Raw genomic sequence first — 26,388 nt, forward strand, 5'->3', positions numbered from 1 at the left:
TCCTCGTCTTGTTATCAAGAGGAGAAAGTCATTGCGCTGATCCAAAACAGTTAAAAGGTTAAACTGAAGCACCCCCCACTATAGTGTCCCATATAAACGTTTCACTGTGTAGTTTGGGGATGTTAAACTCCATAATGTGATCTTGAACGTTGACATAATGCTGTACGCTATAAGTACTATAGTCAGACCGACTTATAACAATATTTAAGTGCTAAGAAAATCCCATTGTTATAAACAATGATTGTTATAACTGAGTTGTACAAAGAAAGCATAGGGGACAAACGGGTGTGCTGTGCAGGGTGTGTGGCATAAAGGGAGATGTGTTGAAGTGGCTCGCATTTTTCTTTTCCTTCTTTTTTTCCTAAGGATTTCAGATTCTTTTTCCTTTCAGCACACACGCGCAGTGTCCAGATCTCATTGCTATAACCAGTAACGGAGCATGAGAGCATTGAAGTAAGCGGTTCTATTTTACCGAAGGACACTTACAAAAGTTGACAGTGCATTGGCTGCTCATTGTTATTTCCGATATATTGTTAAAACCGGTATCATTATAAGTGCGTTCAACTGTATAAGCTGCACATTATTATTCGTGATAACATTATACAAGCAGATTACAATATATTTGCCAGCCATGGTATTGTGGAATTAGGGATTTCATACTTGTCATATTTTTTTAATAGTATGCCTACACTTGACTGTCTGCTTTTTATGTCCTTTAAGAGCCATTGTATTGGCTGCTCATTGTATTAATTGCCTGTTCAGTGTTTGAGAAATGCCTGACAACTGAGTATAAGGTGAATTATGCTGTTTGTATTTGTTGGGGTTTATGTCCGATTGTTTTACTCTCAGAATGTTTTGATTATACTTTTAGCACTGGGCTGAAACTTTTCCACTTCATTTTATTATATTTTAGGTTGTAGAATATGATGTTGACAGTGAATCATCAAACCAGTGGTGTCAAGTTGCATATCAACACGGTGGGCTGACATTAGAAACAACAAAACCATTGACAGGCATTGCATTCGACTCCAGGAATGCAGACATTTTCTTTGCCTACAGTGACCAGGAGCTGCTTATTGTTGATAAGGCAAAGGTAATGTATCACCAGCATTGAGATTACAACTTTTCGTTCTGTGTGCCGAAACTGAAGAGCCTTCATTTCTGAAGTCTGCATAACCATTATACCTGCCTTTGTGTGTGTGACGAAGAAAGTGTAGTTTATTTCGCTTGACCTTGGCAAGACCTCAGATGGTCCGGGCTTGGGTTATGCAGAACTAGTTTGACTTCTTTCAAGATCAAATTAAAAGGTGCCTTTGAAATTTCATCAAGCTAGTTTGTCATTGTTGCAGTAACTCTCACTGGTATAAATAGGTTCTGCACGAAAAACCTTGAAAATTTCATAGACCATATGTTGCCTTAGCAGGGCTTTGGAAATCTGGAAGATGGGGAGTGTAGCAGTTACTCTTGTGCAAAGTGGGGATGGCCATTGCTACCAATTTTCAACACCACTGTTTTTTAGCATTAACAGCCAGGGCATTGCACCACAAGGTGAAAACTCATTTTCGTTTTAGAGATCGATTGGTAATTGTGTGCACAGATTTATGCAACAGTGGCACTACTTGGTGCAGAAGATGCCTTGCTGTCTTGCTTCATAAACTTCAGCAGCAATTTTGTTTCTTTGTTTGGCATAGCTAATGTGCACCTGACACCAATCTTTTCTTGTTCAACCTGACATTTGAAATCTAAAGATAAAATGATGAACTTTTATCATTTTATTAAAATTAAATTTACCTATTTGATTGTAAAATTATGAGTTGCAATTACTACTGCCAAATTAGTACAAGTAGTCTGTAAAAGTAACTGTCCTTTGTTCTTCTGACTCGTGTTTCTAAGCAGTTGTGTTAAGGTACATACTAGATTGGCTGGTCTGTCCTGTTATGTATTAAAGCTTTATTTCTATTTTTATAAACCACAGGCTCTCAGAAAAGGCATCAGAAGTAATGCTGTGCGAAAGAAAAAGTTCCAGGTATGTGAAGCTTGCAAAAAATTTATTTTCTTGAACCTTGAAAAATTAATATTGCCTATTTCTCTATTTTATGAGTAAGTAGCTCATTATAGCAGAATAAACTTAAAGGCCCAGTGAAAGGAAACATTAGCCACCCTTCTGTTAATTTACTGGTGTAACAGCACTACTTATGTGTCACTTTCACATATACAAGTAACGTCCGAAAAAATTAATGCATGCCTTTTACTGCCCCCAAGGACTGAAATTGCCGTAGGTACCTCCGACATAGCTATGAAGCCCTCCTGCACATTCATTAGGCCTATCAGTGCTCGTACTGTGACAGAAGATGGCGGGTGCACGCATGTCTAATTAATACTCTGTCCCATAACAGCGGCCCCTTTCTGCTCTTGGTATGTTTCACCGCAATACAGTGTGTATGCTGGAACGCTTAACACCGCTGTATTGCGGCAAAGCTGACTTTTGGGAACCGGCATTTTGCAATGCTTGACCCTTGCCATACATTCCACACTTCGAAGCCATCGGTGAGGACAACAAAGGCGAATTCGCTGTCTTTGCTGACAATAGCAAATTCTTTCAGTAAAAAAAAAAAAAGAAAAAAAAAAGCACTGAACAGCAGGAACGTTGGAGCAGCTAGGCATAGTGTTGCCGCGGCGGCTATGGGAACGCTAGCTGATCGGCGTGCAGCATGAGATGCTGTGATGCTGTGAGATAATCAAAATGGCAGCAATAGTGGCTGCGATTATTGCCATTTCAGGCTTGTGGTCATGGCGAAAGGCCCCAAAAATCAGACAGCAAAGAGTTTCTGTGTTCAAAGTTTCAGACGTCCTAATGCATTGGCTCTATGAAGTGTGTGGTGGTGCTGCGAAGGCCTCCGAATTATTGGGCATGTCTGAAAAATGGCTCGTTTACTGTAGTGTCATTAACCTCTGGTTAAAAAGCTCTTTACCCCCAAGATTTGTGGTCTGTGCTTTGATAATTGTCTCTTACTTGCATTGTTTATGATTAAAATCTTTTTTTTTTCAGTGGCTGACACTGTTTGATCAGGTACAAGATGAGATGCTGGTTGTAGAAGTGCCTCCAGAACAGCTTGTAGGCTTGCCACCACCGCTGTGGAAGAAGAAATACGGCACTTGAGCAACATATGAAGATTATTTGTTGGAACATTGTTAATGTAAATAAAGAAGCTATGCAAGATAACTTGTGGCTTGTAGCTTTAGCTTGCAAATGGCCCTTCATTGAAAGATGTGTTGTGTGATTGTTCTTGCTTAGTAAATGTGTGCATTGCAAGACAGCAACATAATGTGTGCGTGCGTGTGCATACACGCACACATTTGGATTGCAGTATGGTTTCCAAATAAACCATTGGCCACAGTGTCCAGCATAAACCAGACAGCCATGTCAGCATCATAGTTGTGAACTTGTGATGAAGATGGAAATCTGCCTTGGTCCTCTACATGATAAGAGATACACAGGCGCGCAGTGAATGCTTTTTATTTTTGAAATACTTTTTAATGGGCTTCTTTAAAGGCTGAAAGAACCATGTAAGAGATATTGTCATAGAGCAACTTCATTGGTTGTTCTTTAGCATGCTCTAGAACTTAATGTTTACAGCTTATGCTCTAAAGTGAATATATAAGTGAACTAATTAACAAAATAATGACGCTTAGAAAAACTAACTCGAGATGACTACAAACCGTATGGTATGCTGTTGGCCTCATTTTTCTAATATGTACCACCTATTTTTAAAGTTAGGCTCAAACTATGGGAAACAAATAGGAAGACATTAAGGTTGTGTGAGAGGACCAAATCGCTGATTTTAGTTATCACTTAGCACAGTTTGCTGATACGAATTGTTAATAAGTTACTGTTTGTTTAATTACGCATTAATTCTTGAAGAGAGTCGAGATTCTCTCTAAAAGCTTGCGGAGAAAGAGGAAACGAGTCGAGCAACTACCAAAGCAGCCAGCAGTCACTGAAACCAATGAAAAATTAGATTTGTGGCATTATGCTTGTATATTGCCGTTAGTGCTCTTTTACATTGTGGTTACTAGGTAAGTCAATTTCTATATCCTCTTTGATGGCTACTAGTGAAAGTATATATATGCCAGGGATTCTGTGACGACGCCAATTTTTATGATTGTAACTTGAAATTGAGGACTGCACTCCAAACTTTGCATGAGAACTTTCCCATGCACTCATCAGTTTGCTTGTGTGCCAGAATTTCAAATAATTTGATTATATTTTGGCTAGCAGGTGTGCATGCTAACATTAACCTGGAAACCTCGAACAGTAAAGAAAGAATCTGTGCTTAATAAAGTGTGCTTCTTAACACACTTCTAATTAGCCTACCTTCTAGATTTTGTTTTTACCATAATATGCCATACCCACCGTAGTGGCTTTGGTGTTGCGCTGCTAAGCCCGAAGGTGTGGGATCGAAATGCAGCCACTGCGGGCGCATTTCGATGGGGGCAAATGGCAAAAACACCCTTAAACCATGCATTTGATGCATGTTACGGTACACCAGGTGGTCGAAATTAATGCAGAATATTCTACTAGATGTACCTTATAATAATATCCTGCTTTTCACTCGCAAAACCCCAGAATTTAATGTATTTTTTATAGCTTCTTTTCAATTGTCATAACATCAATCATTTCTTTGAATTTTCATTTGTGTCCAGCTTATGGCAAAGCTCATTTCTAAAAATACATATGCAGTTGCAGAATTATTTTCAGAGCCTTATATTTCTGATGTGCTTGATTATTTGGACGACCTACACAAAGCAGCACCACTTGCTTATAGAGCTCATGTTATAGAGCTTCATGCAATAATTACGTATTGTAGGAAATGCTATGGCTAATGTATAATGGCAACAAAACCTTTGGCTGATGTTACTGGTACTGGACGAAAAACTTCATTAACGTTTCTGTTTTTCGATGGCATGGAACATTACTGCTGTGATTGCAGAGATGAGTGCCCAATCAGAGTGCGCCTTGTGGAGTTCAGGTGCACCCTGTGAAATACCGGACACCCACAGCCTACAGAACAGTCTGCAAAATTTTTAGTAAAGCCAACATCTTGAGTGATACAAGAATGTTTAGAAATTTTATTGAATTTTAGTATTTCTTGGCTCCAACGGTAGTATCCCAAGTTTATTTTGAGTTTTAAGACTGGCAGATCTGAATTAGACATTTGCTGCAAATTCGGTTATTATTAGGGGTGGGTGAATATTCAAAGATTTGAATACGAATTTAAGATTGCACTAATGTGCTGCATTCATATTTGAAAATAAACTATTTGGTACTTTCGAATCTCGAAACTAACTAAATATTTTGCAAAAGCCAGCAGTTTGTCTGGTTACTGTTCTCTTTCTGCTAAAAAAGTATGCTAATTACTAGAAGTAAGATGACCACAAAAGCTTTTGAAGCTATGCAGAAAGAAAGTGGGTGTAATGCAAACTTTCCTTTCGTTTTTAGGCTGAAGCGTATACATGATGTGAAGCTTGCTTGTATTCTGTCATTAGTGTTTATGTTCGTACGGCAGTTTTTTTACACTACAACCAGTGATGTTTTCCTTGCAACAGGCCGTAATTCATGCATCTACAGCACACAAGTCCTTCAGCAGCTTTTTTTTTTTTGCAACTTTTTGTTTGGTGTTTGGTGTTTGGTGTTTTTGTTTGGTGTTTGGTGATGCTAGTTATCCACCAGCCATTATTCTGGGAGACGTTTGAAACCAGGCATTAAGAATGTTGAGAGGCTATTCTTGCAGTTTGTTTTTTAATGACACTTGGTAACCTTGTTTCAAACTGATTCTAATTGTCCTTGATAGTTACCGTCTTTTTTTCACTAGTCGATGCAGCATGGTACCTAATTATATGGAAGTAAATATTCCTGCTGTAAATTTCTGCATCAGTGTTTCGCTATTCCATATTTTATTAGATATTTGATACTTACTATTCATATTTCATATTTAAAGAAGTTGACATTCACCCACCTCTAGTTATTATACTTCAAGCAAGCGAGAAAGAAGTGTCTGGGTGCTTGCTGAAACTTGTATGGTAGTTTGCTGGGTTTTTTGGGGGGGGGGGGGGGGACACATTGCATGTGCAAGTTTCCTAAAATGGCTGTGTGTGCTACGGGTACGATACATTGTTTTTTTACAGTGCTTACACATATATTGAGGGTTAGGCATATTGTGCACATTTCTTTACGCATTAAACACCCATGAATAATCCGAAATTTTTGGTTAGTTTATTTCACAGTGCTGAATAAACAAGTAATGTGTTCAGAATTAAATGGCGTGCAAAGGTGAGTGGCTGTTATTACGTAGAGCTAATGCAGAAGTCTGTGGCACTAAATTAGTGAAGCGTAGCTGCATGGGTTCCTGTTACGAGCAGCTTGCATGATATTTTTATTTATTTAATACATACTGTGGACATGAAGTCCGTGCATGGTAGACAGAATACAATACTGTGTCACAAGAAGTCAAACAATGCTAATACAACAAAATGCTGCAACTATACGGTAATGCATGCTGGTGCAGAAAGTAAACAATGCTGATACATATACAAAGGCAAGTCATTCCAGTCATTAATGGTGTTTGGAAAGAAAGAGTATGTAGAAATGTAACTCAATGATCTTCATAATGTTTGCATTGTCTAAATTCACTGTTTTGCTAGCTCTCATGACCGAGAATTTTACTGACACATGTTCTCCTTGCTTACTGGTGCGCTTTTTAATCTTTTTTTTTTTCCTATGGAAAGTATCCTGCCACAAAACTTTTTGTGGAACTCAATTAGCCCCTTCATTTATGGGTCGAGTGAGATATTCGAAACTAGGGCATGCCCAGGATTAAGTTTTAGCGCATTTTATAGAAGTCAATCAAGTATAATTACTGTCGTAAACAAGGACACGACCAGAAAGGTGTCGAGTTCCAGAGGTTTCGGCTTCCATACGGAAACCTCGTACAAATACAGTATAATTCACAACGCTTGTAGTATAATTCGCAGTGTGTCAACGTGTCGAAAAGGGATACAACACGCACATGCAAGCACAGCTCTGCGCTTTGCAGCACTTCGCCTCAGTAGGGTACGCTCTAGCCCCTGCAACAGCAACATCTAAAAGGCACGAAACTGTTCGGAATTTTCAGTAATTCGATCTTGCGCCAAAGCTAGTGTACCGGAGTTTCTGGCAACCAGTTTTCAAGTGCTAATGAATTTCGGACAAGTAGGAAACGAAATGATTGGGAACCGGTGTTATCAGCGTGCCCGGCGTATGTTTTTTAGAGCAATGAAGCAGAAAGAAATATCAACTAAACTGATCAGCGAAACTGGTTGCAAAACGAAATCTATATATCTGCGATATTTAAATGGCTGAAAGGAATTTCTTTTTTTTTTTTAACTGGCGGGACAAAAGCGTCTGCTATGCGTTTTATTTAAAGACGGTGTAATCACACAGCAGTTTAACTTTATTCAGTACTTTATAAGGCATTTGAGTTAGTTTTCGGTTACCTTAAGAGTGTTTTTTTTATTTTTGACATCGACGCCACGATTCACGAAATGCACCCAGGATTCACTATGCACCCAGGAGGCGCCGTCATCGGCGGGCCACATAGCTGCTGTCCATCGCTGGAGGCAGCGAGGCAAACGAAGCTGGCAGAAGTTGGTAAAGTTTGTGCCGCGTGTTTTTTTTTTCTTTTCTGCCTGAAACATGGCTCAAACAAACACGTCGGCTGCTCTGTCTGGGTTTTACCTTGAGCTTAGCCGTTGCGGGAAGAGCGGAGAGTACGACCGAGCCCTTAAGGTTTGTGACAAAAGTAAGTACGTCTTCACATGATCTTTGTGCGCACTCATGTCGTGTTCTGCCTCGCTGTTTTTACCACTTAGAGCGAGGAATTCGTAGGTGTTGTGCGCTTCTCTTAACGTTAACTTTGTGTTTATGTTGTTAACTTTGGTGAAATCCACTCGTGATCACCGTTATTCGTCGAGCCCATATGGCGACCCCCTTGCATACCATTACCTACTAAACAGTGCGTACTCGTTTACATTGCTCAATACCGATTATTGCTTGTTGCAGACAAAGTATAAAACATTGACTGTCTTCGTTCAAAGTGAATAAACTGCTGTCAGTTGAGCGATGCACTCTGTTAAGCGTGTTACGTTGTTTTGACATTCGCGTGCAGCACTTAACCGGTTTCTGTTCTGTTTCAGTATTGCATGAGTTTCCGACGGAAGAAAAAGCGTTACAGTGCAAGGTGGTGTGCCTAATACAATTAGGAAACTTCAAGGATGCAATCGACGTCATCAATAAGAACTCCAAAAACATCGGGTGTGTATGCAACTGTCGTAGCTGACTCGTTGCGAGATTTAGTCTAGTGTATGTAACATATAAAACACAGATAAATATGGTTGTGTGCACTAATTTGTTCTGTTTCTTTTGCAACAGGGACGTGGCTTTTGAGAAGGCATATTGTTTATACCGATTGAATGACACCAAGGAGGCGTGGAACTTGTTGAGTAGCATCACTACGCAGAGCTTTAGAGTTAAGGAGTTGAAAGCACAAGTGGTATGTGGCGTTTAAAAACACCTGCAGTACCTTAACCATAATACCAGTTGTGAAGTTGTGTCTATAAGAAACTGTTGCTTTCACTTATTACAGCTATATAGGCTTGAAAACTACCAGGAATGCTTTGATGTCTACAAGGACCTCATCAAGAACTCGGAGGTTAGTTGTTTAATATGTACCTGCTCAATTTAAGTAGTGAGAGGAGCTTTCTCAATTTCTAAGAAGGATGTGAGGTTTCAGCACTAAATATAACATTGCTTGGTTGTCATCAGAATTTTGTTCGAGAAGGTTATGTGAGCCGTCTCTTCTAAAATCCTGGCCCACTTATAATTAGGTGCTGTGGATAACAAACTAGAGTATGTGCGTACTTGCCAACTCTCCTTAATTTTTCATAATGCTTACGAATGTGGACTAGTTCTATGATTTCTTCTGAAAATTTTATTCTGTTCACAAATATGGCTTGCTTGTCAGTCTTTAAACCCTCCGTTGGAATTGTTCTTGATGGTGAGAGAGGACACCAGTCTCCTGAGGGGCACTTGTTTTGAGCAAGTTTATAGAAACAAACAATTGAAAACTGCAACTGCAGAGTTGTTGAAGAAGTCACTATGATTTTGTGACTTCTTGTGACGCTTGTCACAAGAAGTACTATGTGACGCTTGTCAGTTTGTGCTCTTCCAAGTTGACTGCTGCTTGTGTGCTGCGGCGAAAGGTAAATAATTGTCAATAAAGGTCACATGTATCCCACAAAAGGTGTCTGCTAAGGGGGACAAGCTTTCAAAAGAAATGCATTCTATCCCCAATATTCCCCCTTTACTGTTGTGTGTGCATGTATGTGTGCATGCTGCATGTGTGCAGTATGTGTAGACATAGTCTACACATACTGCCTAATGGTTCGCCTAGTGGTCTGGCACTAGGAGGGCAGCAATGAATCTTTTCTTGTAGGGGAAGCACAATGTTAAATGTGCTGAAAACTTTTATGCCTCTGCTAAAGTTTACTCACTTGACATATTCCTAATTTTTCAGGCAGTCAAGGTTGTGTTGGCTTTATTGTTGATAAGATTTTTGCGCGCTTTAAAAACGAGAACATTTAAGTGATGAACGTAAAATATTCGCCGGAGCACTTTTCAGCCAAATGAAAATGGTTAAATAAGGCTTACAGAAACTTGTGCATGATTACTGTTGCAATCTGAAAAGCAACACCATGTTCTTCTTGTTTTTGTCTCTTTTAAGGATGAGTATGAAGAGGAAAGACAAACAAATCTTGCAGCTGTCATAGCTTCTTTGACAATGCAGACTCAACAGGAGGTATGTGCCTTTGATATTTTAATGCCTGGAAACAAGCTTATGTTGTTCCAATGGTGTGGACACACTTTCAGGTGAAAGGTGCTCCAAGTCTAGGAGAAGGTTCATATGAGTTGTGCTATAACAAAGCTTGCAGTTTGCTGGGTCTGGCAAAGTTCGCTGATGCACTTCAGAAGCTTGTGCAAGCTGAAGGCAAGTATTTTTTGCCTACTTTTAGCCTACTTTTTATTGCTTTACCATTTTTAAGTGCGACTACAAATTTTGACCTTGTTAAGCTTATTTTTATTGCTTAGTTCATTTCTGTTAGCTTCAGATACTAAAGTATTTTATTGTAAATTTTTTAAAGAAGTGTGGTTATTTTCATTGTTCACTCTATGCCATTGACCAATGTGGTTCACAAACTGGAATGTTCTGTGCTCCTATTTATTTACATGAAAAGGGCATCAATTTTAATGGAATAGATGCTCTTATGATAAGTATATCTGAAAAGAATATACTGTTGCATGAATTAAATTTTATTTTAAAAAGCAAGAAAACCACGTCTTGCACTAAAGGTGATAATGTAAGAAGTAACAAATTTTGAAGTATGCACAGTGTGTCATTATTCAGCAACCGATATGAATTCTACATGCCACAAAAAAGTAAATGCCAGCTGACCATTTCTGGCTATAGCCAGCTGGCCTTTGCTTTGGCGATAGGGTGTGCATTCAGAATGTGTGCACTATAATGCAGAGCTCATCACTAATGTGAGAGTATGGCACGCAACATGCCTTACAGGAAGCTATGACACTTCTTCAGTCTGGCATAGTTATGTTGAGATGAGCCCACTAACCGAAGCTGAAAACAAAACTGGTCCGTGAAGAGATGGTTGTGACATGGTCTAATAGTTGTTGCTGTTGTGATTGGTGCTGGAGCCAAGGGTCTTCAGTTCTCTTTAACCCACCAAATCATGCTTTCTTTAGGAAAGGTAGTTATAGATGTACTTAAACTGTAATTTCTGTGACATCTGCTAAGATTGTATCACATGAGGAATTCATGTGCAGTAAAGACCTCCTGTTTGAATGCAGTGCAGTTGTATGAATATTCTGCCCCCGAAACGAAAACTGCAGTTTGACACTTCCCCTCTACCCAACCTCTGTCCTTTGTTGTGTGAGTGACAAAATGTTCCACAATGGTGCAATAGTAAGATAGGTAACACAACAGGTTGTCTCAGATTATGGGTGCACCCATGGTGGTGCCAGTACCTGATTGTTTGCCCCACACTTTTGGTCGTCCTGGTGATCTGAGACGCCAGTGGCCTTCTCCCCTTCATTGCTTGCCCTGTTGCCTGGGTCAGCTCGGGGAGTGGCAGGTGCCAAAGTGATCACGCTCTCTCGGAGAGGAGGGCAATGAACTCAACAAAGGCAGGCAAGCTGGAATGTTGCCTGGACTTGCGATGTTGAATTTCAGGCCAATAATAACACTACTCATTTGTAATTACTTCACCGAAGTGAACTTTCATTGCAGTAAGGCTTTATTGTGGAAACTTTGCATGAGTTGGGACAAGTTTTTCAATGTTGACTACGAAGAAGTTGTGCATGACAAATACACTGAGGTAATATCACTGTGTGACTGCCTACTTTGCACTGTCGACAGAACTATGCAAAAAGTCGCTAGAAGAAGATGATGTTCCTGAGGATGAAATAGAGGAAGAGCTGGCCATTGTGAGGTATGCTAGTGCTAGGTGATCTCATGCCTTCTGCAATCACACAGTTTGGGCCGAGGTGTTCAAGCACATGTTTTTGCAGGACACAACTAGGGTATGCCAAGCAGAGGTTAGGCTTCCCTGACCAGGCCATGAAACTGTACAATCTGACACTCAAACAACGGTGAGTAGACTCCTGTAACATTTCTGATATGAAAGCAGATTGCACAGAGCTTGGTTTTTAGCATTTGCCTTTGGTTTATGTAGTTCAAGATCAGTTGTGGCCCATGATGTAACAAAATGTTTTTATTCCACAAAAGTGATGCCATTGCTATGTTCTGTAATTTCTCTTCCAAGAAACTGAAAAAGACAAAGTGGAGGAGGCTTTAGTTCGAGACAAAGTCCGATTTACCTTTGAAAATACTGCATAAAAATAATGGAAATGCTCTCTTTGGGCTGCTGCCCAATCATGTTTAACAAAACTTGTCACGTGCAAGAGAAAATATTTAATGCTACTGACTGTTCAAAGCTTAATTTTAATCTAGGGCCTCGAAATATGTTACAAAAGTTTTCTAAAAATAAAAAGACTTGTTGAAAATTCAGCGCTAGAAAAGATGAAGACAAAGCAAGAACGCACCCCAAGCTCTTTCTGATAACCGCGCTAGTGGTGTGTTCTTCCCAGTGGCATAGCTAGGTCATCTGGCACCCGGGACCCATAGGTCTTCTGTCCCCCCCCCCCCCCCTAGTGTAGTCGAAGATATTGGCAATTTCCGGGCCTTGGATACCGCGCACGTCCCCCGGGTCCCCCTCTCCTTCGCTTTCTTTCCCAGAGATCACGAATGCAATAGGTATTGGCGGCAAGGAGTTACGGAGTCGCCATCTATCGGAAGCGCCTCACTGGTGTAGTATGAGGGATCACGCGGCGCGCTCCTCATAGGTTTTGCTGTCAGCGCTCATTGAAAACACCACGCGGGAGCTCTCCCGGACATTTCTGGACGTACTTTCGAAATGAGAGAATTTTTTACTGTCTAAATAATAATCTTGGGCAAACTGAAAGCACAGAATCGTTTACAGACGCTATCTCTTTACCGAATACGTACAGTGAACGCCACTGTGCGCGGTCGCCGCGATGGAGTCTCTCGAACCGGCTTCTTGCGTGAAAGGTAGGCAAACGCTGAGAGCAAACTATGTGAAATATGTTCTTATAGTGTTTGTATAACTAAATGGAGCATAATAGAATGAAGCCTCAATGCAGGGATCGCATAGCTTCGCAGCGACCGACTGTGCGTCTGCATGCTTGTCCGTGCACTGTTTCGCTTTCGCCGCGTGCGCGTTTTCACACCGTGCCATGAGCTTTAGGCCGCAGAATATGAGCATTTTACAGTATACAAGCAACCATTGTTGCGTGGGCGCTATCAGAGCTGTTCAAAAATAATTTCATTGTAGAGACTTGGATGCCTACAGGGACTGTGATGTGCCGCTGCGACGATTCAATATTTTTTTTTTCTAAATTCTTGGACGTTTCAATATCGTTTCTCGAGTTGCGTCGCACAGTATGTTTAACAGCGTTCTCAGCGTGTAGTTTCCCACTGCTTCTTTTTTTGCAATCCAGTGCATTAATTAATAACACAAACATGACCATATGCCATGCTTATTTTTTAATGTGCTTCTTACTGCTCCCTTTCCCCTCCAGGGAACTTGCCAGTATCTATAGCATTGACAAGTTCATAGACCAAACCGTCATGACATTAGTCGAGCAGCAGACTCGGGCGAGCGTCTCATTGCGCGTTTTTCGAACATCGCAGACCCGGCGCTGTAGCAGAAATCTTCCTCGCGTCTGTGATTGCTGCATACCCGAGTTGTAGCTGATGACTGTTTGCTGGTTTTATGTTTCGCGAGCCAAGCTTCATGCAGCTTCTTGTCCTGCGGCTACGTATGAATAAGGCTGACACCGGGCTCCGTTGCGTACGTCCAGCACTGCGGCACCGAGCAGTAGCCTACCATGTTGCGCGCCTTTAAAGGCAGCCACTACCTATTGTAGTGCTTTCAATCGTTGTAAAGGAGACACTCGAAGCGGGAAAATCTCGCCACTAAATGAGGACCGCAGCGTATGGGGGAATTTAAACTCGTTTTCCGATCGCTTCGGCGCTCCCGAAGCAGCCGACGCGGCCGCTATGTCCACGTGATCCCTAATAGCACGTCACGCTGACGGTGCCGCCAGCTTTTCCAATGGTGCAGCTCAAGGCCAGTACACGCTGTTTTTTTCCTGCACCAAATAACACAGGTTGCTGTACTGATAACTTGTGATAAGTGCATGTGCACATCTTCTGTCAGACTGTAAGGCTTGGCAACCAATACAAATGCGGCATCGTGGCAAATATGGGTCACGTCACAAGTAAAAAAAAAATTATAAAGTTTTAACTACCAATTTTAGCGGCAACATTTCATTTGCAAAATTGAAGGCCGACATTTATATCTTGCCCAACAACAACTTCACAAAAATCGTCGTAGGTACTACGGCCCGCAGTATTTTGGCTGTGGGCAGCCCTGAACGAAAACGAAAATTAAATTGTGTCTGAGTGACTCTGATCTCCCCACCATATTAGAAAAACAGAAAACACCACCTGCCTCCCTGCTGCGCAGGTGCCAATGTTATGACAATTACGAGTTCTCTTCATTCAGATCAATAAAGCCTTGTTTTTATTTGCTGCTATACGGACAAACGTGATTATCCGAGCTGTGGTACCACCAAAAGATTGGGAACAGAATAGAGCACGCTTCGCGTCGATTCTTGGCGTCCCCCCCAAAAAAAAAAAGAAGAAAGACCGCGATGAAGCTCGTGCCAGCAAAACCTGTTGGCCTGCACTCGAAATGGAGAGGGTTGAGGGATCAACGTCACTGGTCCACTATTTCATATTTCTTTCACTACTGCCATACTGGGCGCCGCTCGCAGTGCCAAAGTACTGTAGGTTGTAGCACCCAAAACGATTTTGTTTAAGAAGCTTTTGTTGAGTTAATAATGTCACTTTGAGACCTCATTCTGGAATTGAAGTGCTTCCTCTATAAGTACTAATTGAGGGATTATTAAGGATATGGTTATTACTTATCTGCCATATTTTTCACGCTATCGAATTCCTAGTAATCGTGAAGACACATAACTTCATAGAATATCGGGAAATGTCCTTACAAAATTCGTGTTTCTTTTGGGTAAAATTCTGTGCAGCTGACACAGACACTGTACTTGTGACACGAAGTCACACAACAACAACAGTTTTCTTAAATTTTCGAGGGTAAGAAGGAAAGCGTGAAACATAACGGCAGGTTTCGCAGCGGCTTCTCGGAGCGAGCGGGAGAGGGGAAGTAAAAGCGAGCTGAACATCGCGGCACCCGCGACTATATACAGCCTGTTGAGTCATACTCCGCCAAACTCTTCGGCCGCACCGAGTCTGAAGACGATCCAGAGAATCCCATTCGCGGCTTTTGACGGCTGCACTTATGCAACGTTGCTCTCAACGAACGCTTCACCGTAAACGTGAGAGCCGGGCGCGCTCGTTGAACGCCCTTTTGCTGCTGTCTTTGTTCGTCTTCGCTGCGCGTTCTAAACGGAAGAGGGACCCAAGAGCCTCAACGCCTTACAACGCCTCACTGTATGTTTAGCGAATCCTGCTCCCAGCATGAACGCAGTACATGAGCGCACCCCACATGAAACGTTCCGCTAAGGTGAAGAGTTTAGCGACCATTTTGCGAATTAAATTTTTTAGCCCGCACATTCGTGCAATTATTTCGTGGGGTGTTGATAGAGCTGCAGCCGACAATTAATCTGGTACGTGAGCTCGGGCTACTTGATACCAGAGAATTCTTTGCCATTTGCGCCCAGTCAAGCCGGCGGAAAGAGGGGTGTCTTCAGGCGTTTGACACCCTCCCCCTCCCCCACTGGCCCCTTGCGCCCGGGGCCCACAGCGCCCGGGCCCCCCCTGTTGCTACGCCACTGGTTCTTCCTTTGTCTTCATCTTATGTAGCACTAAATTTTCGACATGAATCGATACCAAGTTGCTCGGTTCAATCTCCTTATTGAAAAAAATTTAAGCACCAAGTTACAGCTACCCAACTCTGCACCAAAAACATACTGCAATTCTGTAAGCTGCGCCTTATAAGAATGGCTAAAGCCGACAAAATACGAAGTATTTGTTGAGGGAGCTTAGGTGATACTTCACATTGGTTACATGAATCTTGCATAGAATCTAGTTGCAAAACATTGCTATGTTTCAGAATTATGTATGATATATCCATTTTGTCTCCTTTGGACGCCCTGATTGATGCAGCCCACAGTGTTATATCTGTTCTCACCGAGAAGTTCTTCTGTTTAAAAAATTTCCCATTCTAGGCAAGTTTCTTTTAAAATGTCATAGCCATAAGTAAAAAATCTGCTCCAAATATTTGGTAGATGTTAACTTTCCCTTTTAAATGCAACAAGGAAGGCTCATCAGAATCAGTTCAGTGAATAGGAAGCAGAACAATCTCTCTGTTTCCATGTATATTTTGTAGCTCCTTAGATAAAGCTTCCTCCTATGTGGCCTGCACTAGGCAACCTCTAGACATTGATGTTTATATAACCAAGTATGTTTTTCCAGTTGCATTGTACGAAGCCTTTACTGATGTTCTCAGTCTCTGTTCCTTGTTCGCTCTCTTAATTGGTGTGCGAGAATTTGATTTCTGTTATGCCAACATGGCCCTCTTGTGTGGTCCTTTGCCTAGCTTGTCCTGATGCAGATAAATGGGGCATTGTCCTTGTGCCGCTGGTGATGCACTTACTGTATTACAGACCATGGCCAAGATTTTGTACTGATGTCTTTTCCTGATGCTAATGCCTTTCGGCACTTTTCGTGTTTGTGAGTGGCCACATTTGACACTCCGCCCAGGGGAGCGTCTCTTGACCACTCACGAAAGCGAAAAGCACGAAAGGGATTAGCATCGGGAAAAGGTATCGCCACAAAATCGTAGCCCATAGGTGTATGCATGAAGGAAGGAGGGGGCACAAGTTGATTACACAGTCTTTAATTCCTCTAACAGAATATGAAAGAGGAAGCAATGCTAAGGTGGATGCCCCCACAGCGTCCTATTTACATGCATGAGCATGATGTATTGGGCTAGTTAATAATTTTTATAATTACTAAAGTTAGCGTGAAAGCAGGACTCACGACCAGGTTACAACAGACAGTCTTGGCCTTGGTTGAAGTCTTGTGCAATGCTTTAGCTCTGTAATCTTAGTACCGTGGCCTGAGAGCAAAGGTGTAGCCAGGTATCTCAAGAGGTGCTAGGTAGCCTCTCCCAAAATACCCTGCCCTCAAGCCTAGGTATTATTTTTCATAACAAGGTGAGGATAAAACCACCAGTAAAGTCTGATCAAGAAACATTTTGTTTTACCAACAGCTGAGATGTTCCCATCGGAGAAAACCTTTTGGGAAAGGTTATAGAATAGTTTGGTTTAATCTTCAATGTTAAAAAGATAAAGCTGACAAATGAAAACCTCTTAATAAAAACAATATGGCTAAGGAAGCACCGTTGAAAGGCACCAAGTCTGGCCTGCAGTATAGTTCGCCCTCCTCCCCCTTCCTAATATAAAGCCCTCCGTACACCTATGCTACAGACACTGAGCAGTTGTGGCTAATGAAATTGAGCGAGACTTTGTTTCTTAGTGCTGGACGCAAATTTGCATGTTTTTTTAATATATTCGTTGTCTATAGTTGAATGCCATTTTGTTGCAGACCTTCAGACAATGCCATCATAGCGGTGGCAGCTAACAACATTGTAACAATAAACAAGGTAAGGAAATCTGTCTTCTTTCTTGTAGATGGTGATGTTTACTTATTTTCAAGTTCCTGGCTGCTAACAAAACACATAGTGCATGTACGCGTTCCCATCCCTGAAGCCTTCCAGAATCGCATGATACTCAACATGTGCACCTGCAGCAGTTCCCTCTGCTGAAGCGCTTGGAACTGAAAGCTTCTGCAGTGTAAATTATGGGACATTTTGAGGACTGCTGCAGTGAGGCATAGTCAAGAAAGTATCACATTTATTCCTTGTTTTCCTATGTATTACTAGTTTCTTGAATGTTCAATGTTTTGCATACGCACAAGTCCAAACTTATGGGACATGATTAGATCATGTAAATCATAAGACATTTAGGGGACTGCCGTAGTGGCGGAAAAAAGAAAATGCTGCAATGCCACTTTATGGCCACAATACAGTTTTCAAGGAAGCGTCGCATCTATGCCTAGTTATTGAGTGTATACTGGTTTGTTTGATATTCATTGGTGTGCCAAAGTGCCAGTAAAGATGATGTTCAGGTTGAGCAATTGTTAGACTAGATTTCCAGGCTAAAGTTGCTTGCACCTTTCACTATCACTGCCATTGCCAACTGTGGCAACTTGGACAATTTGGAATAGGTGCAGTAAAGAGATATTGAGCAGGGTTCGTACACCTCTTTGAATTTGAAAAAAAAGATTCAAGTGCCCTTGGAACTTCCTGGATATAAATGAGCCCCTTGATTTCTTTGATAACTAGGTTTGAGGGTGACTTCTGAACAGTAAAAGTAACAAACTCCACATCGGTGCTGTGCCATGGACACTGTCACCTATATAATCTCGTTTGAGAATATATATATACAGGGTGGTCCCACATAACTTGAGCCAAGAATTTAAAAATGAAACGCGCATCGGAAGCGAATTGAACCGAATGCATACTATTCGCAATAGTCTATAGTAACTCTGACAATTTTTTTTGTTTTCCCTATCACTCGCTAATTAATTAAGTTTAATTACACAACTTTTTAGTTATTGGCTGAGAACCCCAAGTATGATGCGCAGATTTGTAGAACACCTTCAGAAACCACCGATCGAGTTGTTTCCTTTACGATATGTCTCGCGTAGTCTTTTTTTCCGGGTTGCAAAGAAAGCCCGCGAAATATGAAAAAAGCCACGTGACAGAGCGCTTGCCCAGTGGTATCATGCTGCTCTCGAGCATGTGTTCGGTGAACAAGATCGGCTGCATTGTGACTGGCGATGGTGAAGCGGCAGGACATTCTTTATCTCCTCGACAGCGCTCGGCCAGCAGCATGCATTTTCGCCATCATCCGATGGGAGCCGACCTTGTATATATATATATATATATATATATATATATATATATATATATATATATATATATATATATATATATATATATATAAATGGTCATTGCCATCGGGGTGCAAGACGAAGCCAGATCAGGCAACCAAACCATTGCAGCTGTCATGGCTCTATATTTGAGGCCTAGGCTCTAGAAAAATGTCTGTAGGCAAGCAAGTTTCAGCCATTTGGCTTTAATGCGACAAGCATCTTTGGGTGAAGGCAAACACTACTAACAACCCTTATCAAGCAAAATGTGCGATGTGCCGCAAGGCGATTCACATTGTTACAATAAGAGAGTAGACTGAGCCACCTGAATAGCTTGAAGCAGGTGTGCAGTGCAGTGACTGCTTTGGTATAAATAATCGCAGCTAAGAAGGAGATGTGAATATATTTTAGCTTGTTATGGCTGAAGTTTGTTTCAACCTCCTTGAATTTTGGCCTTCAGCAACCTGGAAATCCTTTAATTGTCCTTAAATTTTGCATTGGATGGTGTGTACCAACCATGGTTTAGTAAAACTAGACTGATGGGTTGCACTTCTTGCATTGTGAATAGGCCACTGTTACTGTTAGTGGAGGCTTAGTAAGCCAGGATGAATGCATCATTGAAACACAGGTGTTGACACCACCTAGAAAATTTTGCACTGTTTCCTTGTGACAGCAGCTACTTTATGCAATTTAGTTGTGTACATATGAAATAATGATTACATTGCATTCAAAAGTAGATGTTGTCTGCACTGACACATTTCTCTCCACAATATCTCAACAGTATGTGCCAGTGCTTTTGATGTAGTAATTATTGATCAAGTTTCTTGCATGATTCTGTTTGCAAATGTTTATGGACACGATGCTGTCCACCAGGATTGTCCCAGGAGCCTGTTATTTTTTAATGCTGAAACTTGACTGAATGAAGAGAGTTTTTTGCTGCAAGTAGATAGTTATATTGAGCTTTGACTGCTATGTGTAAACATAGATCCTATTCCTAACTTGATGTTACGCCATATGCTCAGCCAATTTTCATGCTGTGTTGCAAGTATTCATTTCCAACAAGCAAAGTATGTGATGTATTTGTCTGATGGCAGTGAACCTTGTGCGCACTGGTCGATCAGCTAGCTCACATGTTCATGTAGGTGCACCACGTGCTTGTTATACTGAATTTTTATGTGGGATTTTTTATGTGTAACAAAAAAATGTTTGAAACAATGGTTTTTAAATGCTTTACTAAAAGTTTGAAGTCCATTTACGTTCAGAGCATTAGTTTCTGTCCTTGCCACGAAATTCCATCACCACAGCTAGTTGTTTCTGGATACAGTCAACTTTAGGGCTTGCTGCATTTTGGCCATTTGTCCGCGTAATTGGGCCTTGCTATAAGAGGTGCTTGCATAACAAATTGCTTAATACTATGGAATAAATATACAGTTTGGTTGGTTGTCATGATCTGGTGTCTTATATAAATTTAACACTGCCTGGTAGCAGCGGTGTAATCTGGGCTGAAACATGCTGTACATTCACTGATTATAGAGGATGCCCCATGCTGTGCATTTTGGTCACATTAGCAGGATGTTTAATGTGCAGAATAAAATGCATGAATAGACATCAGGCAAAGCCACATCATTGTTATGCTCAGTGGTGTTGTAGTGAACACCTTTACTGTGCGAGTCTATTGTGGATTGATTCACACCATTATTGTTGTTCACATTTATAGTGAACATTTGACATAATGAATGTATATTTTGCTTCTGATGCTGCTTTGCTTATAACAGGTTTGTTCAGCTGTATACTAACAATTTGCTGGGAATACAGTGCAAAAACATGATCTGGGGTCATAAATAAATGACAATTGGGACAACTGCATGCAATGTTGCAGATAATGGCCGAGAACACATCCTACTAGTGTAGGCTACAGTATCGAAGAGCTCTAAAAGGAGTGTGTTGGGAACAAAGAAATATTTGTTGCTTTGTAATTTGCACTGCACAGGACCAGAACATGTTTGACTCCAAGAAGAAAATCAAGATGGCGGTGGCTGAAGGGCTGGAGAGCAAACTGACATCACAGCAACGACGAGCAATAGCACTGAATCACTGCCTCCTGTTGTACCACACAGGTCAGCTAGACCAGTGTGTCAAGGCTGTGACCATATTAGAAAAGAATTTTAAAAATTCTGCTGATGAAGCAGTGTTGCTTCGAGCTGCGACGATGCACTGCAAGGACAAGCAACTTGAGGAGGTCGTGCGACTGCTCAAGGCAAGTCACCCTTTAGCATTTAGCATTGTGGTTCTGACCTAAAGGGGCTGTGTGACACACATTGAACATGTAGATTTCATTTTGTGTTAGTATGTCTTATGGTAGTGTCTCAACTGCTATGAATTGCTGGTGTCAGAGTATTAAGTATTTTAATCTGCTCTAGACTGTGATATTCTTGCTGACTGCAGTGGCATGTGGCAGTGACTTCTGATAGTGGATGTGATATGCTGCTTACTGGGATTGGTTGGATGTGCACTTGGTGAACTTTTTTCTGATGCTAGACACTACTATAGTGAACCTTTACAGCCTTTTAGTCTAAAAAGAAAGCATAAAATTAAAATATCCTGTTTGAAATTGTGGTACAGGGGCAGTGATGGGAGCACTGCTGACCACTTCAACTCAAAGCAGATTTCACTTTCTTTGGATGCATCCCATCTTTTTGCCCCATTCACCCAGACTTACTTCTTTTCTCTCTTTCTCGCCTGTTTTCTTACTAACTGAAAGCAACAAAGCCTATTCCTGTTTCCTGGCAGCTGTCTGCACTTTGTTCCTTCTGTGTAGGCTGAAATCGGCACGTCCTTCTCAGCTATTGCATAACCTACTCAGTGCATTATAGTAGTGTTGGTATGCACTTCCGAAATGATGCTGTAAAGAAATCTGGGGGCTTGGAATGGCATCAAGGCCACCTTGATATGTAAGTTTCCATTACAGGGCTGGTATAATGTCGTGATTCCTTTCGCTCTCTTCTATTTTTTTCTTCTCATCCACTGCTTACAACCAGCTGATCCTGGTGATGACGTAGGCAGAGCGCTGTTCAGACCATTGATGATGCATAGAAAGAAAAAGAATCTGAACCGAATTGTTACATTATTCCGGTTCGAGTTATGAAAGTACTACTTGAGCTGAGGATTTTTAAGAAGCGATAAACTGCAGCTGGGTGAAACCAAGGACATATTATTTGCCGTGATGTGGCACTTTTTGGAGTATTTTTTATATTATACTTCATTAGTTAATTACCTAAGATGAATTATAAAAAAAGAATGACAACCATTCTACTCTGTGAAGATGGAATGGCAGCGAAAGCCGACGACAGTCAAAGCTTTCAAATGAAAAGCAAAGTGCTTTCGCTGCTATTCCGTCTTCACAGAGTGGAATGGTTGTCTTTTTTTGTGTTGTGAGTCTGGCGTCGTTGCTCGGTCGAAGGTGCCCGGGCTTGCGATTGTCGTTTTCGTTCAGCATCATGGGGACGTTCTTCATGGGTGGTCATTTTGTGCCGGCGCAGTTTACATTCTCGTTGCTGTTCCCTCCGGCGCTCCTCGTACGCACGTTGTTCTTCAGGTGTACGAACTATACGTGTCTGCCCCATCGATAACACAGCTGTTGTTAGCGCCGATACCTCTCCTGTTTATATACTGCGATAACCTTGATGTCATGCTATTGTTCACGGCGAGCGTTCTAACCTGTTCCGCATTTTCACGTCTGCACCGCTGCACTGCACATGTACAGGTTTGTTAGAAAATCGCTAAGTCTGTTTCTATTGCCGGACGCCGAAAAAACTATGGAAAGTTAGTCATATACAGCTTTCGCTGTAAAATGTCTTGTAGAGTGAAATCCCAATAATTCGAATTGACTGATAATTCGAACTCTTGTGTTGGTCCCGGCTATTTCCTATGTATTTAAATGCAGCTGAACCTCAATATAATGAAGTAGGCGAAATCGGCATTTTGCTTCATTATATCGAAATTTCGGTGTATTGAAATTCGACCTTTTATGCAAATAAGTACAGTCGCCGATCGATTTTTCTTACACAGGAAGGGGGCTGCAAAATTTTCTGAATTGTACAATCAAAAAAAGGAAATCTGAGAAAACAATTCATTTTCATGAATTTGGGAGTCGGTGACAAATGATGTGGTTTCATCATCATGTCAACGATATGTTCACTTCGGTGGTACAAATTAAGTGAAGCCAGCCACGCTTTCATGTGCACTCCGTCCCCGCAGCTGAGAAGACGCTATCATGAAAAGCACCGGCAGGGCAGCGGGGAGCGAATGTTTCGTCCGCCTCTCGCTCCAATGGGTCGGGTCGCCGAAACTTGAGATTATGCAACCTCCACTACTAAGCGTGGTGAAATAGCTTACATGAGGCCACGCCGTCTGGGCACGGCCACTTTACACACGCGGCAGACTACCTCTAAATCAGGGTGTGCGGATGCGTATGCACTCAGCTGTGCTTACAGCCATACGTGGTCACGCCGAGACAGACACACGCTAACTTACCCTACCCCCCGCCCCTCGCGCTCGCTTGATCACGCTACCACGAGCCAGCTCCCCTCCCCCTCTTTCCCTTTGCTCGCGCAGGAAGGTGGCACTCGAGAAGCCACTATATTTCTTGTCTCACCCTTGAACACTTTCACTCGCACCTAAAGCACAAATGCATGGTGTGTGATAGGATCTTATCGCACTCGGACTTTATACAGAACATGACATAGCTCCATTTCGGCGGTTGCTCTTGTTGCTCCCTCCGCAGGCGATTTGAGAGGTGTGATTTGCGAGGTGCAATTTGCAAGGTGCGTTTGCAAGCAGCCCCATGTAATTAAACTATTTGGCCATCTGCTGCCACAGAAATTTCCGTTTATTCTCTCGGCATTCCCTTGCGGCGGAAGCGAAGTTTCATTATATTGAAATCGCATACAAACACACTTTGTTAAATTGAGGTTCTAAATACATGGTGTTCTATGGGCAAGAGGTTATGAAGAGTTAAATACTTCATTATATTGAGGTATAACTGTAGTGAAAAACTCCAGCGAATTCGAACTAAAACAGCTTGCAACAATTATTTTTTAAAAATATTCTGGCTCCCATGGCCCTCATTTAGGAAAAAGCCGAGCCAAACGCGAAGGCTCACTGCATAGCTACCATAAAGATGACAAAGAAGAATGTGTGGGAAACTGAGACAGAGCCAGAGCAAGCACAGTGGTGCGTGCTCTCCTTTTCCCTCCGTTTCCATCCGGCTTGAAAGAAGCAGGAAGGAGCCGCTAGCGTGCACTTCATCACGCTCACTTGCCCCTGCCCCTCTTTTTTTCTCTCTCTCTCCTAGAGTGCACTTGATCACACTACCATGTGGTTGATCACGCCACCTCCAAGATTGGGCTCACGGGAGGATGGTGCGCATCAAGTCACCATCCTCAGCTCACCCTCGCATGTTTTTCCTTGCACGTTTTCCCTCACAACCATAGCTAATGGCGTGCTAGGTGGAATTTTATCATACATGCACTTTATACGGAATCTAGAATTTTTCTATGCACGTCCAGTGATTGTTTTGGCTTTACCAGACTATTGATCAAGTGCTATGTTTAAAGGGACTAGTTGAAACTCCGTTTTATTTGAATAAATTTCCCTTGGGGGGGGGGGGAGTTTGAACTAATGAGATTCAACTGTATTCACTTTAGAGCCAAACGCATTTCGTTACGTTGTAGAGGGAACTTCAGGACCAACCAATCCAGTTTTTTGTCACCACATACCTCCTGTGTGGTGCTTTTTTTCAGCATTTAAAGAAAGCCTGCGGAGTAGGAAAAAAAGACATGTGATTGTGCTCATGCACTGTCAAATCACAGCGCCCTCATTCATATTTTGAGCGAACGGGCACAGCTGTTGAAGGTGCTGATGCACTGTCAAGCTGATAGCTTGACAGTGGCGGCTGCTCACTTCGCCGCAGTCCGTTTGCATGTTTCGTTCACTCGAATTTTGGTCATACGCTAGAAGTTGTGAAACGCCGTCCACGTAGCGCCTACTGCAAGAATATATAAAAAGGTTTCTGTAGTGGCTGATAGAGAAACAAAGGAAATGTTGGGAAGCCATTGTGCATCGAGGCAGGCTACCTTTCCTGCAAATGGCTCTCTCCCCATTAGCTCAGTCAGCACTCGTGAGTGATAACTCTCTTGCCTAATACCACATCGGAGCTGAGGACCCACCTTGTTCTCACTGCTTTTCTCACTGCTGCTGGCTATTTGTGCACTACAGGCAATGTGTCTGATGTGGAAGTGCCATTGCGCTTCAAGTAATCCTGCTGGATGCTGGCGACTTCTACGAGGAGAAGAGAGTTCATGCTTTTGTTTGAATTTCGAACTGTTTTCATGGTGTGCGTCAGTGGAATACTTCGCCAACATGATCGTCACTGTGTCATCTGTGTACTGCAGTTGCCTTGTTTACAATGCCGATTTTCTGAAGGGCCCTTTCGCGACACATAATTTGGAAAATGCTCTGTAATTCGATTTTACAATTCTGCAATTCATATCTATCTTCTGTTTGCTTTCTTTTTTTAACATGTAACTTTGTGATATAGTGTCCTGTATTTTGGTTTAGTGTAGCCAAGGGTGATTCAATATGTGGAGAAACATGTCGTCATAAAAATGTCTGCCTTTTTCTTTAGGAATATGCTGAACGCCACCCAAGCCGGTCACTGTCAATATCGCTTACTTTGGCTCAGCTACTGTTGTCCCAAGGGCACCTCAGCGACTGCTGTGACATCCTGAAGTCACTTGGCACCACAACCTACAAACTTGGAATTGTGCGTAGATGCTGTGCTTGGCTCACTTGTAGCACTTGCTGTTACATGTCAGTGCATGTGCATTTTTTGTTATCTGTGGAGAGTGTTCGTTTACCTTAAAGAAAATGTATGCTTCTTTGCCAGACAATGTATTATCAAACCCTGTGAGTTGTTTAAAGGGATACTAAAAAAAAAGAATTAGAGCTGTGTTAGTACATCAGTACCCCTCTACAATACCTAAAGAAACGACTCTTGCCATAACAAAAGGCTTGTGAAGTCGTAAAAGATGACAGTTAAAAAAAAGAAAGAAAAAAACAAAAAGGCGTAAAACAGGTGGCAACGCTGCCTTAAAGTTCCAGCATCAGCTTGCCACGTCATGGATTTGGATGCTGTCTGCTCGTGCCTACTTAATTTTTTATTAGTGAAAATGGACTATGGTACATTGTACAGCGGATTCTCTTTAAACAAAACCTCAAGGGACCGGGCAGATTGCGTCCGTTTATCAGGAGTTCCATTTTCTGAGAGACAAAGCTGAATACAGTTGCATGAATACAAAGCCAACCAACCATGAGGATGGCGTTCCGCCTAAGAGACAGTTCCGTTTAAGCGATTTCCATTTATCGAGATTCCACTGTATTCTAAAGGCACTAAAGACTGAACTTAGCTAGTTTCAAGAGCCTTTACTGATCCATAACATTCCAAATACGAAAAAAAAATAATACATGTACTTCGAAATTCGGGGCACCACACTGATGCACCAGCACTGTGGTTTCCACATGAAATTCTGACGTAATTATTATTAGTAATTTTATATCATAATATTATAGTCCTTTCTTGTGACCTATTATCATAAAAAAT

The 26,388-nt window shown here is 41.8% G+C and overlaps 2 protein-coding genes across 2 annotated transcripts in view; both read left to right on the forward strand.

The window, feature by feature from the left end:
• LOC142566127 (U3 small nucleolar RNA-associated protein 4 homolog) overlaps positions 1 to 3,223 on the forward strand; it is a 65,438-nt gene extending 62,215 nt beyond the window's left edge. Inside the window, exons 15-17 of the mRNA XM_075676928.1 lie at positions 914 to 1,093; positions 1,976 to 2,026; positions 3,050 to 3,223. Of these exons, the coding sequence (XP_075533043.1) occupies positions 914 to 1,093; positions 1,976 to 2,026; positions 3,050 to 3,160 (342 nt within the window). The 3' untranslated portion in view covers positions 3,161 to 3,223. The remainder of the gene's footprint in view (positions 1 to 913; positions 1,094 to 1,975; positions 2,027 to 3,049) is intronic.
• A 4,400-nt stretch (positions 3,224 to 7,623) lies between these two features.
• Srp72 (signal recognition particle 72) overlaps positions 7,624 to 26,388 on the forward strand; it is a 45,377-nt gene continuing 26,612 nt past the window's right edge. Inside the window, exons 1-11 of the mRNA XM_075677260.1 lie at positions 7,624 to 7,838; positions 8,233 to 8,350; positions 8,468 to 8,588; positions 8,682 to 8,747; positions 9,819 to 9,893; positions 9,965 to 10,082; positions 11,526 to 11,598; positions 11,678 to 11,758; positions 17,340 to 17,397; positions 20,719 to 20,985; positions 25,414 to 25,551. Coding sequence (XP_075533375.1) covers positions 7,733 to 7,838; positions 8,233 to 8,350; positions 8,468 to 8,588; positions 8,682 to 8,747; positions 9,819 to 9,893; positions 9,965 to 10,082; positions 11,526 to 11,598; positions 11,678 to 11,758; positions 17,340 to 17,397; positions 20,719 to 20,985; positions 25,414 to 25,551 — 1,221 coding nt within the window. The 5' untranslated portion in view covers positions 7,624 to 7,732. The remainder of the gene's footprint in view (positions 7,839 to 8,232; positions 8,351 to 8,467; positions 8,589 to 8,681; positions 8,748 to 9,818; positions 9,894 to 9,964; positions 10,083 to 11,525; positions 11,599 to 11,677; positions 11,759 to 17,339; positions 17,398 to 20,718; positions 20,986 to 25,413; positions 25,552 to 26,388) is intronic.

This window comes from Dermacentor variabilis, unplaced genomic scaffold (genome assembly GCF_050947875.1).
Source record: "Dermacentor variabilis isolate Ectoservices unplaced genomic scaffold, ASM5094787v1 scaffold_12, whole genome shotgun sequence".
Taxonomy (NCBI): Eukaryota; Metazoa; Arthropoda; class Arachnida; order Ixodida; family Ixodidae; genus Dermacentor; species Dermacentor variabilis.